Source organism: Gambusia affinis, linkage group LG09 (assembly GCF_019740435.1).
Source record: "Gambusia affinis linkage group LG09, SWU_Gaff_1.0, whole genome shotgun sequence".
Taxonomy (NCBI): Eukaryota; Metazoa; Chordata; class Actinopteri; order Cyprinodontiformes; family Poeciliidae; genus Gambusia; species Gambusia affinis.
In genome coordinates, this window is record NC_057876.1 from 1,001,717 (window position 1) to 1,018,840 (window position 17,124).

Genomic DNA, 17,124 nt, shown 5'->3' on the forward strand with positions numbered 1-17,124 from the left:
AATGGATGAACATTGTTTTTCCCTCTCTGCTCTTGGTTTGATTTGTGGTCATTCTGGGCAGCTGTGTGTTTGAATGTGTCATGCCTGGTCAGCTCTGCCCCAGAGATCTGGGCTTCCCTCGGTCACTCTGCCGGAGAAACTGAGCCAACCCTTGTTTCTACTCAGAGTTCAAAAACTGGTCATTTTTTGGTTAAAATAGTACATCATACTATTCTAATTCATTTTTATACATACATTCATTATATCAATGAATTCTCTACACTGGTACTTTTCCTTCAATGCCTCACTCTTCAGAAGGTTTCTGTCAGGAACGCATCAAACCAACCTAGAACATTGTTGTTCTTGTTTGCTCCCAGTGAGCGTACAGCCTGGATGACAGGAAAACATCATATGCAAAAGAGAGACATGGAGGAACAGAAGTACACAGCACCGCTGGGATTTAAAGCCAGATCAACACTTCTGCCTCCAAATGTAAGAGAATATACTGTACAAAGGAACCAACACAAAAGTCTCAGCAAATTATATAACTTTACGAAAACTAATCCTCAAGTTGACTGATCCTGACAGGTAGAGAAAATAAGAGGTCTACCACATGAAGACAATTTGTACTAACAAATCTTTAAACTGACCAGGAGTATATTTCAGCAGAAGGATGAACATATTCCAGCAAATTTACTGTTTTATTCCTTTGAGCTTTGAAACTCTTGACATGAACCATTCTGGATGTGGAAAAGCTTAGCCTGGTAAAAACTTGTGTCATCCAGAATGTCTGTACACTTGGCTATGGAGAAACTATTGGTTGCTTGAGTTGTGGATTCTGAGGTTTTAAATGATTGGATCTGGTTTTACCCAGTCTCTAACATTTGTCTTGTGATGTATGTAATGTGCCAGCTCAGACATTAAGGACACTAGAATTTAAAGCTTACCAGAGGCTGCATACGCTGTGACCACCAAACTTTAATCTACAAACATGTTTTTGTAAAAGTTACATACTGCAGTTTTAAGATTTATTTGTTGATCCCAGTAAGAAAAAACAGAAAGAAGCATGAAAGGAAACAAAAGCACAGTGACCCTGATAGTCAATCTGCAGATTCTGAAAGACTGTTTATGCTAAATGTTTTATACTAATCCAGTAACAGACACCATTTGTAAGAAGACATCAAATTAATTAACAAATATGCTAAAGTTCTCTTAATAGATAGTATTAGGAAAAACACAATTAGCCTGTGACAATTAACTGTTTAGTACAAATCTATAAAATTCAGTAGAAGAAATTAAATATATAAATTCAGAAGGAAAATGCAAAGTAATCATAACCATGTATTTACAGGCAATTTCTTTCCAATTGTGAATCCCATTAGCAGAGCCTCGGTGGGCTGCTGGACAGGCTGTATTGTCCTGCAAATTATTTAAACACAATTCAAAGAACAAACTCAATCAAGAATCCAATGGCATGTAAAATGTTTATGTATGTAAATCCTATTCCCGGCCATATATTTATGGTAATGAAACGCTGGAGCGGCCTAGCAGCACTGGGAACTGAAGAGTGTGTAATTACACTAATGCTCCACTGACTAATAGGCCACAGGGGAAGAGGAGTCTGCCGGCTAGTGTTAGCTCACTTACTAATGCACACAATACACCAGCACTTCAGATGTGCTGGTGAGCCTCCACTCTTTGTGTTCTGAGTGGAGGCGTTTCATCAGACGACACTTGAACGTGTGGCCATCTCAGGATGTTTAGGGTCAAAAGAGAAGACTGTTGGCAGACAGAATGAGAAAAATATATGGAAAATAAACTGACATAAGACCATGTCAGGTTGGGAGTAGGAAAGCAAATAAACATAAAAGCGTCTCATACTGATCCCTCTGACTGAGCCACATGTCAGGAAGTTCACACCACTGAGATAGATTTGTAAATGTACAAAATATCAGACTCAGAGGTCACACAGATCAGTGAAAGACTTTCTCTTCCCCTCCAACTTTGTGTGAACTTTTAAAAGTAAAGACCCTGGTAATGGTTGGGGTTGTTTTGTAGAGGTAAAATGATGGACTCGGTGAAGTCTGGGTATATTGATCCTGTTTCAGTTGAAAGTTTCTTCCTGTTAAAAGAGTCATTGATCTCCAGAGATGCTCGCTGCCCAGAGTTCAGAATGACAGACTGCAAAAATGTAAAGATCTTTGTTTTCCTTAGACTGATCACATTTCACTAGAGTGGCACTTTAATATTCTATAAATCAGATTATTAAGTAATGTACAATAGCTCAATACACAACAGCTCTAGCCTTTACAGTAAAACAGTCCTGACCTGCTAGAGTTGAACATTCCCCTCAGTTGTGTCTGAGGAGCTTCAAGCCGTCAGTTCTTAAAGTTGTGAGATGAGTCAGTAACGCTCAGTTTGACTGATATGGGAGAAATTTGGAGGTTAAGTTAATGTCCCGATGAATTTGTTGACTTTCAGAAACAACTTTTGTTTTACCACAGCTACTCCTCTTAGGACTGTTTCTATAGGAGAGTTCAACTACCGTAGGAATGGTTTATGCGACAGACTGGCGACCTGTCCAGGGTGAACCCCGCCTCTCGCCCGGAACGTTAGCTGGGGATAGGCACCAGCAACCCTCCCGACCCCATTAGGGACAAAGGGTGTATAGAAAATGGATGGATGGATGGATGGATGGATAGGAATGGTTTAAGGAAATATAAAGATTAAACAGTGTCAAGATGTCATCCACGTGAATGACAGAAACCAATGATTCTGAGAGGAACAACACCAAAGCCTTAACGTATATTGTTTTCATAGTATCCTGGTGTCATATCTTCCCTAGATCAGTGATGCACAGCCAGCCACTGAACAGATCCAGGGAAGCATTGTCCGATGAAATCATTTTCTTTGTTTGGATCAATGTGGATTTGACATTCCTGTCACAGCTGTACATAAGAGGTGGATCTTCTGTGGCTAGTTGAGACAATGTGCTTACCTTTCCTGAACACTAAGCACTACTAATGTTTGAAGACAAGTTAGCATGTTTTCCTTACGGGGGAGGGAGAATTTGAGAATGCTAGCCTTCCCTGGCCAACACAGTGGAGCTGGATCCATCCATCCATCCATCCATCCATCCATCCTACAACCTTATCCCTTAGTGAGGGGTGCTGGTGCCTATCTCTAGCAGTCAAAGGTCGAGAGGCGGGGTCACCCTGGACAGGTTGCATGTCCATCACAGGAGCCTTGGCAGCTTCAAAAGGTTATAGCTTAAAAACCATTTACTTGTTTGTGTTACCACTCCAACATCTTGGAGTCTTTTGATAAAATATCGGAGAAAGTTCTGGAACAGATTCCTCTCCTGCTTCGACTCACGCTTCTTTTGAGAGACAGAAACACAGCTGGCTCCTTAGAAAGTTCTGGACTGGGAACTAAAAGCTGCCAATTACTGAGAGAAAGGTAATGCTCTTTTGAAAGCAAAGTTGTCTAGCTAACCAGGTCTGGCTAATTAGCTTGCTAATATTAGCTTTCAGTGTTACTCCATGAGAAGCAGAAGAAGATGCAGAATATTCTCTGCAGAGAAGCATCTACTTGTCTGTACTACTGCTCTTTCATATTACACAGTAGTCTTCAATTCACTCTGTATTATTTAAGAATCTTTTTTAATGACCTGAAAACACACTTAGAATGGTTGGTTATTTAATTTTCCTATGGGATCAATAAAGTATGTTTTAATTGATTGATTTGGGTAACCTTTTACTTTGTCATTGATGAAACTAATATGTATTAGCTAAATTACTCTTCCTAATTTATTTGTCTGTAAAAATGATTGTTAATAATGAACACAGATGCAAATTAGCCTATGCTACAATCTGGTACAGTGGAACAAATGGTGACATTTCTGTTTGAACTGTATATTGTCCCTTCCAAATAAAGTTATATTTATAAATATTATTATTAGTGAGTTATATTATTATAACTCACTGCAGCCCCAGCAGGGACCTAGCTTACCTGGCAGGAGGCGAACCCTCCAGTATATGCGGAGGCACCTCTCCTCCTTTCTGAAGCCACGCTGGCACTTGCAGGCCAGAAGTGACGGGTGTTTGGCCAACAGGGCGTCCTGTCTCTCCAGGCACTCAGATGCTTCTTGGTCCCCTAGCGGTGCGACTGCTGCATCGACAGCGCACAGCTCCAAGCCTCGGTACAGCGCCTCGCACTGCGGGTCAGTGGAGCACACACGGTGAGCTTCAACACAGTCGGTCACAGGAGCTGGGAAGGGGAATATCTGGGATGTGGAGAGTGTCACACCTGAGAAACAGGAAAAAAAGGACAAGATTTCAATAGTAATTGAAAAATGGAGCAGTAGATATCAACAACAAGGTCTTACAAAGGTAGAGCCATCAAACTCGCATTCAGTGTGCTGCTGTGTGACAACATGACATCTAACCTTTGCTATGTTACAGCAAGAAAGTCATTGGAAATTGGACATCGGAGGTCCTGTTTGCAGTTTGCTACATACCATGAAGTTGACAAGCAAACATGGAAAAACTTGAGCTGCCCTAAATGGGACTTTGTAACCAACATGGAGGGGAAAACTCACAGTGCATCTCCATGGACACACTGTCATCACTGTAAGATGTAGCGATGTTGAACTTCAGAGGACAATCCTGGAAGGACGACAGCTAAGGGCTTAAAACATGATGATCAGCTTCCAGAAGAGCAACAAGCCCAAACATGCAGGTCATGGATGTAGAGATGCATCGACAAGAACATTTGAGCCGATATCGATATCAGATATTATCCTTATGATCAACAACTGATATTTACAGACGTTATTCATATGTGACATTTCATGGCCCTTCTGATACCTTAAATAAAACGACCACCCCGCTGACTTCACCACTGTTTCTCTGCTTCTGTTAAACTCCCACAATTCTTTGCTGCATCACTATCAAACAAATACCATATGACCGACCTCCAGAAACAAATGGCAACAAGATGGAAATAAATATTATGTGTTAATATCGGCCTACTTTTATTCATGGGGCCAAAACTGAGATGTTAAAATAAATGATAATGATGATGTCATCTGATACTGACATTGGTGCTGACATATTGAGCATCTCTAAATGTGTTGGAGTGGCTCAGTCAGTCTACATCTGCCAGCAATAGGTAGTCTAAAACATGAGTTAATGTGTTCATAAGATGCATTTTTTCTTATTCCAAAATGTTAAGAATGGACAGTCCTTTCTCTGAGAGACCAATTATCCTGACAGTCATGTTTTTGGACTGTGGGAGGAAGCCGGAGAATCCGGAGAGAACCCACCATGCAAAGGGAGAACATGCAAACTCCATGCAGAAAGACCCCGGGCCGGGAATCGAACCCAGGACCTTCTTGCTGCAAGGCAACAGCTCTACCAACTGTTTCACTGTGCAGCCCTGGATGTGTCTTATTTTTGTGTTTCCAGGTTTACTCTGCTGATGGAGTTTATGCAAAGGCTGGGCCACTCAGCTGGTAATTGATGGATTCTCCCTCTTTCCCTATGGGATCAATAAAGATGACAAAGGTCAGCAGTGTCAACATGAATTGCTTCTTGCAGTTAACTGTGACACCAGCCACCCTAATTCAATTGGGGGGAAAAAGCAGAGGACTCAGTTGTAAACACCAGCTTACAGCAAAACTATTTAACCCTAGGAGTAGCTGTCAAACATTTCTGATAGTTTCATGTTCACCCTTTCACCAGCAGATCTCACAACCATGATGTCAATGTTTGTTTTTAGTCCCCCACTTAGCCTCCTGTCACACATCTTCAACCTCAACTTCACAGAGCATCCTCCTCTTCACCATCTCCTCCAGGCTGTTGTTTGGGATGGACATAGCTCATCCACCTCCATCCCCTCACTCCTCCACCTGTCTGCCATTCACATGCAGCTGTTCTGTCTTTACTCCATTCTGATTTTCACACCTCTGTATCGTCAGCCTCTCTTCCACCTGACTCCTGGTCCATTCCTCTGTTTCACACACACCACACTCCTCATCACCTCGGACCCCTTGTGCAAGTCATGCAATAATGTTCTGTCATTTGCTTTCTGTAGATGTAAAAAGACAGAGGGCAGCTAAGAAAATTTCTCCATCGTCACTCTCAAAGCAAACATGGCAAGCAGGTTTTGCACCACCTCTACACGTGTTGCAAAGCTTTAAAAATGTGGCATAAAAAGCAAACACCAAAGTCAAATAGAGGGAAAACCTTTTTCATCATAACTTCAGGTTGAATAATTTTTCTCTTTATAAATAAAACATGTCAAGCCATGGCAAATGGAGGAAAACTGTTTTCAAATCTAAAATTTAAAATAACAAAAGCTTGCTTGTCTCTTAAACAATAAAAACAACCTTTTATGGATAGAATCGCCTATAAAATTGAACAAAATATGTGTTAGAACCCTTTAATATTTCTTTTTTTAAAAATGGAGCAAACTGTGTGAAGCCTGGAAAACATATTACGTCGTGGGAGAGAAGTTAAATGTAGTCTGAAGGCAAACATTTGTCTTCCATGGAGTGCAAAGTGTTTGTATCCTGGTGGGACAGAGTCAGACGACATGTCAGAGGACCAAAACTTTAAAATGCTCAAATAGAAACTACTGCCTGATATACAACAGTCACATTGTGTTAATTGATTAATACTTTCTTTTTAAATCAATTTACCCTGGCATGCTTCAAATTATATTAGGGCAGAGACTTTAATGGGTTAATTTCAATTTTGATTTTTTTCAAATGTTTTTTCCTGGTACATCCATAAAACTGGAAAAAAAAAACAGCAGTGGATGAAAATGCTGCTCCTCTTGGCCCTCTGAGGGTTAATTTCTGTTTAATATATTTGTGTTCAATGTGCATTAGAAGGCAGAAAAGCTATTTAAGAAGAGAAAAGTGGATCAACAAGCTACAGCTAAAAACAGGAGGTGCAGAAACTAACAATGTGCAGCATCACTTTCTAACAGGTAACGATCTATTATTTAAATTGTATTTTCAGACACTTTATTGGAGAGTTACTTAGAAAGACAAGCATTTATATATAAGGTAAGATGTATCTTTTTTTTTTTTTGCCCTAGCTTGGTTGTCCGCAGAAAAGGTTTGACCTGTTCACCTGAAAAATGAGTTCAGGAGCTGCATCTTCATTTACTGAAAAACTTTCAAGATAAAACAAGTTGTAAAACTCATTAAAGAGAGAAACAATCTCCTTAAAACAAGATAAGTTTTATGTCTTGTTATTACAGGAAATTTTTATGTTACAGCAAAATGCAAAACTTGTTTTAACAAGATATAAAGATTCAGTCCTCTGACACTTTGTGACTTGTTAGAAGTGCATAAAGGGGCTTGCTCCTTCTTCCCACATTGTTTTTTGTAGATGACGTAAAAATCCCAAGACGTGTTACTGTTTTACTGTTCTCATTTAAAAGAGAAGATATTTGGGTCCATGAAGACACCGATGTGTTTCACGACACACGGCTCCTGAATTTATTTCCAATCTCTGGCAGTAAAATGCTTCCGTACATTAATAAGTGTAAAAAAAGGACCAAGAAATCATTTCCAAGACTTCCGCCCTCGTTGGCTCCTCGTGTACAGCTCAGCTGCTGCATGCCACGTGTCAGGGCTCAAAGCTCAGGGCTCCTATTGGTTTCTCCAAATTCATTTAAAGATCTTATATTGTATGGAATTCAGAGTTCATCCATCTGGAATGGTTTGTTCCCTACTATATGGTTGCCTTTATTAGCAATATTAAACATGAGGAGGCTCTCTTCTAAAGATTCAGCATGTGACAGTCTGGAGACTGCGAAAAAAATCTGGGAGGCAGAAATCGGGAAATAGAAAGATAGATGGAGAGAGAGAGAGAAAGACGTACCGCAGGAGAGAGCAGAAGAAATGGAGGCAGAAACAGAAAACCAGAGTACCAATGTGAACCTTGATGGGTTGGACGCGCGCACAGCATGAAGCACAATCAGCATGCACAGCCGAAAATGATGTTCTTACACTCGCACCGAAATGTGCACGCCTTCACACCCAAACACACACATGCAGTGGCAAAATAACAACACAGAGACGTCGCACACACGACTACCCTGAGAAGGACCCTTTTATGTGCTTGTCCTGCTGGGAGGGAGACTAGGAAGCACAGAACCCATCATTATTACCAGAACACAATACTGCACAACCACAGGGGAGGGGGCAAAGGGGGCGAAGCAATCTGTCTAAGACACACACCCGCACACACACACATCCACGCACACATACATCCACGCACACATCTCAGTGTCAGAATAAAGTGGCTGAGGGAGCATAAACAGCTTAACATTCAGTGCCGGATCAGTAGACAGTATGTAAATTGAATACTGAGTGTGCTGATGAAAGACTAACCACACACATAAAACATTGTAGGTTGAACAAACAGCCTTTGTGCAGCACTGCATCCTGACACTCCACCACAGCTCAGTTTGCGGACCCTCGGTAGAACGAGCTCGGCGCCGACGGCTTGACTCGGAGCCGCTCTCTGACCAGAGGTGGTCCCGTCTCCCCGCAGCAGCACATGGTCACACTTCTGCAGAGCGTTCACCCATTTCTAGCGGCAGTGTAAAGGAAACACAACACTGATGTCCATGTCACATACTTCAAGCTGGGAGCCTTTTCAGCAAGCACACACACACACACACACACGCACACAGCAGACAAACTGATTGAGACACTTTTGCTCAGTTCAAGCTTTGCTAGGATGATACCGTAATTAGAACTGCTTTAAACCTGCTGCTTCATATGGAAGCAACTGGTTACAAATATCTGCAGTGTTGGTTAGAATTCTGGAAGTAAATGACATATTAATTTGGGGTTTTCAAATACTTCTATGAACTGTTCTTGTTCCATTAAAATGTCACTATCTCTCATGGAACTTTGATGATTTGTTTACAGCTAGAATTTTAACCTTCACATGGTTAAATACATGCATACAGTCCAAATAAAGTCTGAGTGAATAAGTGGTACCTCATGTAAACACTTTTTGTATGAACCAATAAGCATCTAGTGCAGTGGTGCCCAAAGTTGGTCCTGTAGGTTCGGCATCCTGCATGTTTTAGTTCTCTCCCTGGTTTAACACACCTGGATCAAATGATGGCTCATTAGAAGGCCTAGCAAGAACATTAACCTGCTGAAAAGGTTGTTGGTGCCACCAGGGAGAGAACTAAAACATGCAGGGTCTTCAGGGGCCAAAGTCGGTCCTTTGAGGACCGACTTTGGGCACCTCTGATCTAGCATAACTCTGGCTGGATATGCCATCTCTTCTCAGCAGGAGTTTATTTTAAATCAGTTGTTTTCCTCATACAGACTGGATGGTGGAACAAGAGGTCACGACTTTCTGAAGGATAATTCAGAACCCAAATGTCAGTATTTGTTCCATTTTCAGCTGGTGCGGTTTGCTTTTAGACAAACCACACTGTGCCAAAACAAACAAGATTTGAGCAACCTGTTCCCCTCCTTGCCTGTGGTGGCGCTGCAGCAAGAACCACTGAAGAAAACAACATAGCATTCACTGAAAGTTAAACCTTCCATCAGGATTATGCTCACAATGCTTTACAGTTGATCCAGTTTTACTTTGTTTAAAGCCACACTTTGCCTCTTCCAAACATACTTCTGGTCATTTTCACCAAAAAACTAAATTTCTGGCCCATCTGACCATAACCTTTCTGTATTAGTCACTTAGTTGATCCATGAGGGTTGCTGTAACATTCAGTCAAACATGAAGGTGTTGGCAGCCTCAGTCTTTATCGTGTAAAACACGATCAGCTGGAGCTCCAGTAGTTCCTGGTTCTCATTCTTGATCATCCTCAAGACTTTTTTTTCAATTCATGGGTAAAAGTTTATATCTTCCCAACCGCAGGAGAGTGGGCACCATTCAGTGTTTTCCAGCTGTGAAAAAATGGGGTTCATAGAAGTCTGCAGAAAGACATCAGAAAGTTGTGGGTTTGATTCCAGCTTAATGTGTCTGTTGGCGAGTGAGAACAGGGCAGAGCCTAGAATGGGCCCCTGAGGACCCCCACATCTCAGCAGTACAGAAACTGACCAATGTGCTGATTTTTTGGACAAAGACTCTGCTGTTTCCAAACTATGACATGAAGCACAGCAGGTCATTATAGCTACAGGATATTATACAGTTTATCTATTTGCTCCAGGCTGTTCAGATGTCAGGAGAATTCCTGTTCCACAGTATTAAAGCAGCACTCAGATCTAAATACACAAGTATGGCTCATTTGCCTAATTGAAGAGTTAAAAAGAAGTTGGTAAAATGTTTATATTTGAAAAAAAAAAAATCCGTATAGTAATATTGTTGGAACCCTGACTGAAATTTGTAATACATGCTGTTTTCATAAAGCATTAATGGTTGACATCCAGGCTCTGTACAGTTGTAGGGTCAGGAAATGGAGCACAAATATCATTGCAGACTCCACACATGCTGCGCGCAAACTGTTTTTACTTCTGTCCTGGGGCCGGTGCTACAGAGCATTATTCCCAGCCACCCTGCAGAGCATTCATTCCCCCAGGCTGTCTGATCCACACAATGAACAACTTTCAGCCTGCGTAAGCATACCACTCTATAACACTATTACAACCTGCCTTCAAAGAACACAGACAATAGGTGTACACATGCATATATTCATATTGTTGTCTTGGCCAATAAAGTTGTTTCTGATTCTGACACCCTGTGTAACTTGAAATGTGCAAGAGTTTTTCCAAAGGATTTTAGGTCTTATATTTATTCTTTATGACATGTCAATGGTGACCCTGCCTCTTGCCCATTGACCTCTGGAGATAGGTACCAGAACTAGCATGGATGGATGGATGGATGGATGGATGGATGGATGGATGGATGGATGGATGGATGGATGGGTGAATGGATGGATGGATGGATGAATGGATGGATGGATGGATGGATGAATGGATGGATGAATGGAAGGATGGATGGATGAATGGATGGATGGATGCCATCCGCTTCCAGCTACACTTAAAGAGCTTTGACCTTTTTACTGTGAGATATATCACAGCTGCCAATCAGTGCTCAGAAAGAAGACAATTTAAATGGTCTTAAGTTTGCTGTAGACTTGTTTAAGTCACAAAGTTGACTTAAACTTTTGCTAAATGTAGCAAAACAAGCTGAGCGAAATGATCCAAAATGCCAACATGCAGTAACTGGCTGCTGCCAGGAAGACACAGGAAGATGCAATTTTATATTTTGTAGATTTGTTCTAAAGAAGTTTTTTTTTTCCTTTTTACTTATGCTTCAGACTAATGTTGAAATGAACAACACAGACACATGAATGAAATACCACTATGTTAATTGACCAAAAACCCACTAAGGTCACTGAAATGACTTGAAGCACCAATCAATGAAAATGTTTTCTTTTAAAAAACATCTTAAAAAATAATCTAATGAAGCAGGGTTGGAGAAAAAAGTCTTCATACTAATTGCAATATCAAAAATAAAGATAATTTCAAAGGCTGATCTATGACCAGAAAAATTCTGACCCACGTTGATTGCCTGATTCTAAACTCTGGCACTAAGACTCTTTCTTTCCCAAATGTGGGATCAGTTTACAGTCTAGTGGCAAATCATAAACTGTGTGTCCTGTAAGATTCCACAGCATCACATGGGAGAGTCACATTCTACTGACTTTCTACCATCAGAGAGATTGGGCCGACCACCAGAGGATTAGAAGACAATGGACATCTGTAGTGTTACCATTGGACTGTGGGCTGTGAAAGCAGGAAGATTTGTGTGAAAACAACAAAACAACATTCTCTAGTACTCCACTTGTAATCAGTCAGTCTGTGTATTTAAAGAGTGACCAGTACTCACTGTGCTGTTTACTTCATACTTTGGTGACTTTTTTTATTATTTTTATTAGGGCAAGTAAAGGGCAGCGGACACTGCAGGGTTTTTGAAGTATTATAAAACTGTCTTATATATATATATATAATAAGTGTTCACTGCACAGTCTAACTTAAAATCACCACAGAAAAAAAACAAACCAGGCCTAAAGAAATCAAACAAAATGGTCAAGTACATTGGGGTTACACAACATGACAAGGATCCAAAGCACACCAGTAAATCAGAATTGCAATTGCAACCTGGCCAATCAGTGAACAGAAGAGGTGGTGAATGCTAACGTTGATTTTTGCGCAGTTTTAGATTTGCAGTCTATTTACGGTTGTAGTTTCACAATGTTAGCAGAGAAAGTGAACAAAGCCACTCAGGCTCCAAATATTCATAATTAATAGTAATTAAAGTCAAAATTAATTAAATTAAAGACATTTTATTGCGGACAAAGATATTGTAACTTCATACTGTAGTTTCCTTCATGATTGAGCTGGCACCCTGCAGGGCTTTGTCTTCCATAGTCACAGGTTAGCGATACGGTAAAATCAAGTCCAGTCATTTAACACTTCAGCAGAGTCCATGCCTCTGGCAAGCAATCGTTTCTCAGAAGCCGATCGTCAAAAGCAAAGTGGAGAACAAGAAGCTGGTGTTTACCAGGCTACTCCTGTCTGGACAAAGATGGAATCACCCAAATCCCACGGAGCAGTGAGATCTGGGTGTTTATGTTGGAAAAACCAACTAATGTAGCTGAGTTGAATTCAAAGAGCACCCAAATTCCTTCACAGCGATTAAAAAACATTTACCAGTTAGGACAATGAGTTATCAGGTTTAGAAGATGGTGACTTTGTCACAGATGAACAGGTTGGTTTAACTGACATTTGACCCAGGAAAAAAGGTTAGTCTTCAATTTAACCTGTCATTTGAAGACTGCTAGTGTAAAAATCAGGTAATCTTTGCCTGATATTAAACTTAGATCTCTAAGGGCCAAATAGATTTTCACATCCCTGTATAATAACTTGATGACATGGGTTATAACTACAGACTTCCTCCTCAGGCTCTTCTAAAAGCAGAGAAAAGGGATCATTAATATTCCAGATTATTACGTCAAGCCTGTTTTCATACAGATGAAAACCATCAAATACAGAGGGACTCCTGGAAGGGTTAGCTGAAACTGATGTGATGTTGCACCATCCCATTCTGAAATACTCTGGCACATCCAGCTGTCATCTACATTTCATATAAATTTCACCTCAATTTTCATGCAAATTTGTGAATAGAAGCAAATACTAATGTAGCTTTCTATCCACTGTTTTCTGTGGGTTGATCAAGATGAAATTAACCAAGAAAAACTATTATCGTAGAGAGAGTCAGTAAATCATAGTAAAACAGAAATTATGCAGAATAATTATGGACACCTGACAGTCTTGAAGAATTGAAAAAAAAAAAACAGTTGATGAAAATGTGACATTTTGTTTTAAAGCCAGATTTCCCTTAGCGCTATACAGAGTCATCATGTATTTGCAGGTTTTTGTTTATCATTACTGAGATGACTGATCTAAAAATTAACATTACACACATTTCATGTTAGGATTTATATCATTCTATTTGTTTGTGAAGATTTAATTCCAATTTCAAATGATTTGTTGCCTTTAAAACAAATTTCTTGAAGATAGATGGAATCAGGCCAAGTATCTGTTTGCTTTTATTTAAAATACAAACACAGTTACATCTAGGAGTATTTACATATATATATAGACAGAGAGAGAGAGAGAGAGAGAGAGAGAGAGATTATGTTGGTGTGTGTGTGTGTGTGTGTGTGTAATGTTAATCTATTGTTTAAGCACTATTGTTTTTTTCTAAATGAATATAAACTTGTTTTCTTTGCATTATTTGCTTGGAATCTCAGACATGTTGTCAGTAGTTCATAGAATAAGAGCTTGACTTGCATCCCGTCATTGAACTATGTTTTGCCAGTTTCCATAAAGCTTGGCATATGGTCAGTTTCAAGTTTTTGACAGAATGCCTCCTATAACAGAGTCATTCCTTTGAACCCCAGCTAGGTAGATACATAAAAGCCGTATGTTCGTATCAAATAATCATTCCGAATGGAAAATCCTGAAAACCAAGTCCTGTCAAGTGCAGCTGAATAAGTTCTAATGGCAAACAGGTTTTAATCTTCTTAGTAATTGCAAAAATAATGCAGTTCAAATATTTACAAGAAAGGTTTGCAAGAAACTATCTCAGTGTAGTTGGATTTAGTTTTGGTCGTCTGCTGTGTTGATAACAATGGGGCATCTTTCCATTGGTTGCACAGCAGCTCTGTGATCCCAGAGCGTGAAGGGAGTCTCTCCTGTGTTGACTTCCTTAAGACAGTCAATTTACATCCCAACAAATGCAGCCTATGAGTGGTTCTGAGTGGTTCATTCAGATGAACTGCCCATATGCCATATGAATATATTGCAATACACATCTCATTCATATGGAACAGAACTGCATGTTGGTCCATATGCTGCCAATTAAAGTGATATATTAGTCTAAGAGACCAGGTCAGTCAGTATTCAATTGATTATTACAGAATTAGATCAATGTGGAAAATGAATCAGATGATCTTTATTGTTCCCAAGGGGACGTTCACTGGGCAGTGAGATGACGCCATGTTAAAGGAAACATCTTCATCACCACGCCATGGCACTTATGAAGAGAAGACAGTGGCAGGCAGTAAAGCATGCTCTGTTCTTGACTCCCTGCTGACTTAGAACTGGGTCACTGAAATGATCGTACCAAAGTGAACAAACAGAACATAATGATTTTGTCCATTAGCAATTCTGCAATTACACTACTTGTCATTTTTCTGTAAGCTAGCTGAGCTGCATGACAAAGTTACAGGCCATAAAATTATTGGCCGTTTGCCTGAGAAGCATGGTCTTTAAAACACATTACTTTTATTTAGCAATCCCAGAGGATACAGACACATCACCAGACAAGAGCGCAGCACAGTGACAAAAGCATAATTAATTTTGATCAATGAAAATAAGAAATTATGTTCCATATTATTAGGTATTCAAATGGCAATTAGACAAGGAAAAATTAGGGAAGATAGATTTCAGTGTCATATTCTTCAACAAATCCATCCATCCATCCATCATCCAGTTTTCCTGGGACTGTCCAGCTTGTCCTCTCAGTGAGTCCTGACCCACCTCAGTTGAGTCCTCTAATGGAGATGAGCAGTAGCTCTACTGTTACATTTGTTCAGATGATGGAAATCCTCATTTTATCTCTAACGGTGAACCTAGCCACAATACGGAAGAGGTTTGAACCCAGGATCTTTGTATTTCACTTCATATCCATGTCACATAAGCAGAACATAAATAAATTGGTAATCATGAACTTCTCTTCTCAGCCTCGTTCTTTCTTCACCACATCAAAGTCTACACTTGGATGTGAAGCCCTCCAGTACCTGTAGATGCCCTTGATTTGAAGACAACAACAGAGCCATGTTATCCTCAGAATGCAGACTGGCTGTTGAGGTTCTCAAATAAAACACCCTCCTCTATAACATGATCCCTTTTTGTGTCCATGGACGGCACAAAAAGGGATCGGACTTGTAATTCTAATTCATCCAGGCTAAATGTCTGATCCAAAGCAAGGAAGAAAACCACCACACCTCTATGGAATAAAATAAAATTAATTCAATAGATTTTTCCTGATAAATTCTAAACAATATTTACTTCACTGTTTTGTAAACATTCAGGTGAATAGTTCAATATCTCTGTTGACGGTTTGGTTAATGACTGTTAAGAATTGTTCAAGTAATTAAATGTTTGTTTTCATGCTCTCATTTTGAAGTTTCCTCTCCTCACATTCACACAAGAAACACAACAAAAAATAAAACACGGACCACAGAGAACAAGACAAAAGCAAAAACATGACATATAAGGTCATTACAGGCAAGGTTCACCCTGGACAGGTCACCAGTCTGTCCAGGGCAACACAGAGACATACAGAACAAACAACCATTCACACACACACACACACACCTAGGGAGAATTTAGAGAGACCAATCAACCTGACAGTCATGTTTTTGGACTGTGGGAGGAAGCCGGAGAACCCGGAGAGAACCCACCACGCACAGGGAGAACATGCAAACTCCATGCAGAAAGACCCCGGGCCAGGAATCGAACCCAGGACCTTCTTGCTGCAAGGCAACAGCTCTAACAACTGTTCCACTGTGCAGCCTTGGAGCATGTAATTTATAATTTAAAAGTGTTTCACTGTAAAGATGGTTTGTAGTGTGTTTTGTTGAAACCTGAAGTGTGACATAAACTTCAGTGGAGTTTGAACACAAAATATGTGTAAAGGTTTATGTCTGGTTGAACGATGTGTGTGCTCAGTTGAATTTGTTTTTCTTTTTGGGGGGATTTAATTGTAATCCATACAGGAGCCCAGAAAATCTGTGGGAACCACTGAGTTAGAGGGTTGTAGTCTTTGAAGGAAAGATATATTTTAAATTGAATTTAGCACGTTAGCATATGTTTCTGCAAACTACTGTGTTGTACAGAGCTTTAGCAGAGCTAATATTTATGATTAGTACTTTAGAGCACAACTAAGGTTTTAGTTAGCGGTGTCCTCCACTGACACATCCCATACCATGGCCAACTGGACTGGTCTGATAACTATTAGAGAAAAGAATGGCAGTAAGGTTGGATTGGTTGGGCATACAGGCTGAGGGAAACTCAACAAATCTTCATTTATGATTCCAACTAAATCACAAATGATGATAAAGGGAACAGCTGGATAGAATAAAATAATTGTGGAAGCATACCTAGCTGAGTGTATTGAGTCACACTCATCAAAGTTATGCTGAAAACTAAAGACACCACAAGAACATCGTTGTAGGTACTAAAGAAGAAATCTTACCTTCAGAATCTGTTGAAGGTAGAGGATGATTAGCAGGTCCCTGATGAAAACATTATTCTAGTAAACACAAACTAAAAGTTGTGGACTGATCTGACAGAACCCTGACATCAGCACCATTAAAACCCGTCACCTGTGGATAAAAACCGCACAAAACACGGCAGCCATCGCTCACATTGCGTGTGAAGGACAGAAGAATGAATAGGTATTCATGTGAAAATATTGATCACTCGCTTCCTCGCAGTGAAGAAGCGTGATAAATCACAAAAGACAACTTCACCGATCACAGGCAGCAGCTTCAGCACCAGCTCTGTCT

General features: G+C 40.1%; 1 protein-coding gene across 1 annotated transcript in view; it reads right to left on the minus strand.

The window, feature by feature from the left end:
- Positions 1 to 17,124, minus strand: part of gfra3 (GDNF family receptor alpha 3) — a 49,704-nt gene that overhangs the window by 20,091 nt on the left and 12,489 nt on the right. The window contains exon 2 of the mRNA XM_044127319.1: positions 3,991 to 4,287. Within this exon, the coding sequence (XP_043983254.1) occupies positions 3,991 to 4,287 (297 nt within the window). The remainder of the gene's footprint in view (positions 1 to 3,990; positions 4,288 to 17,124) is intronic.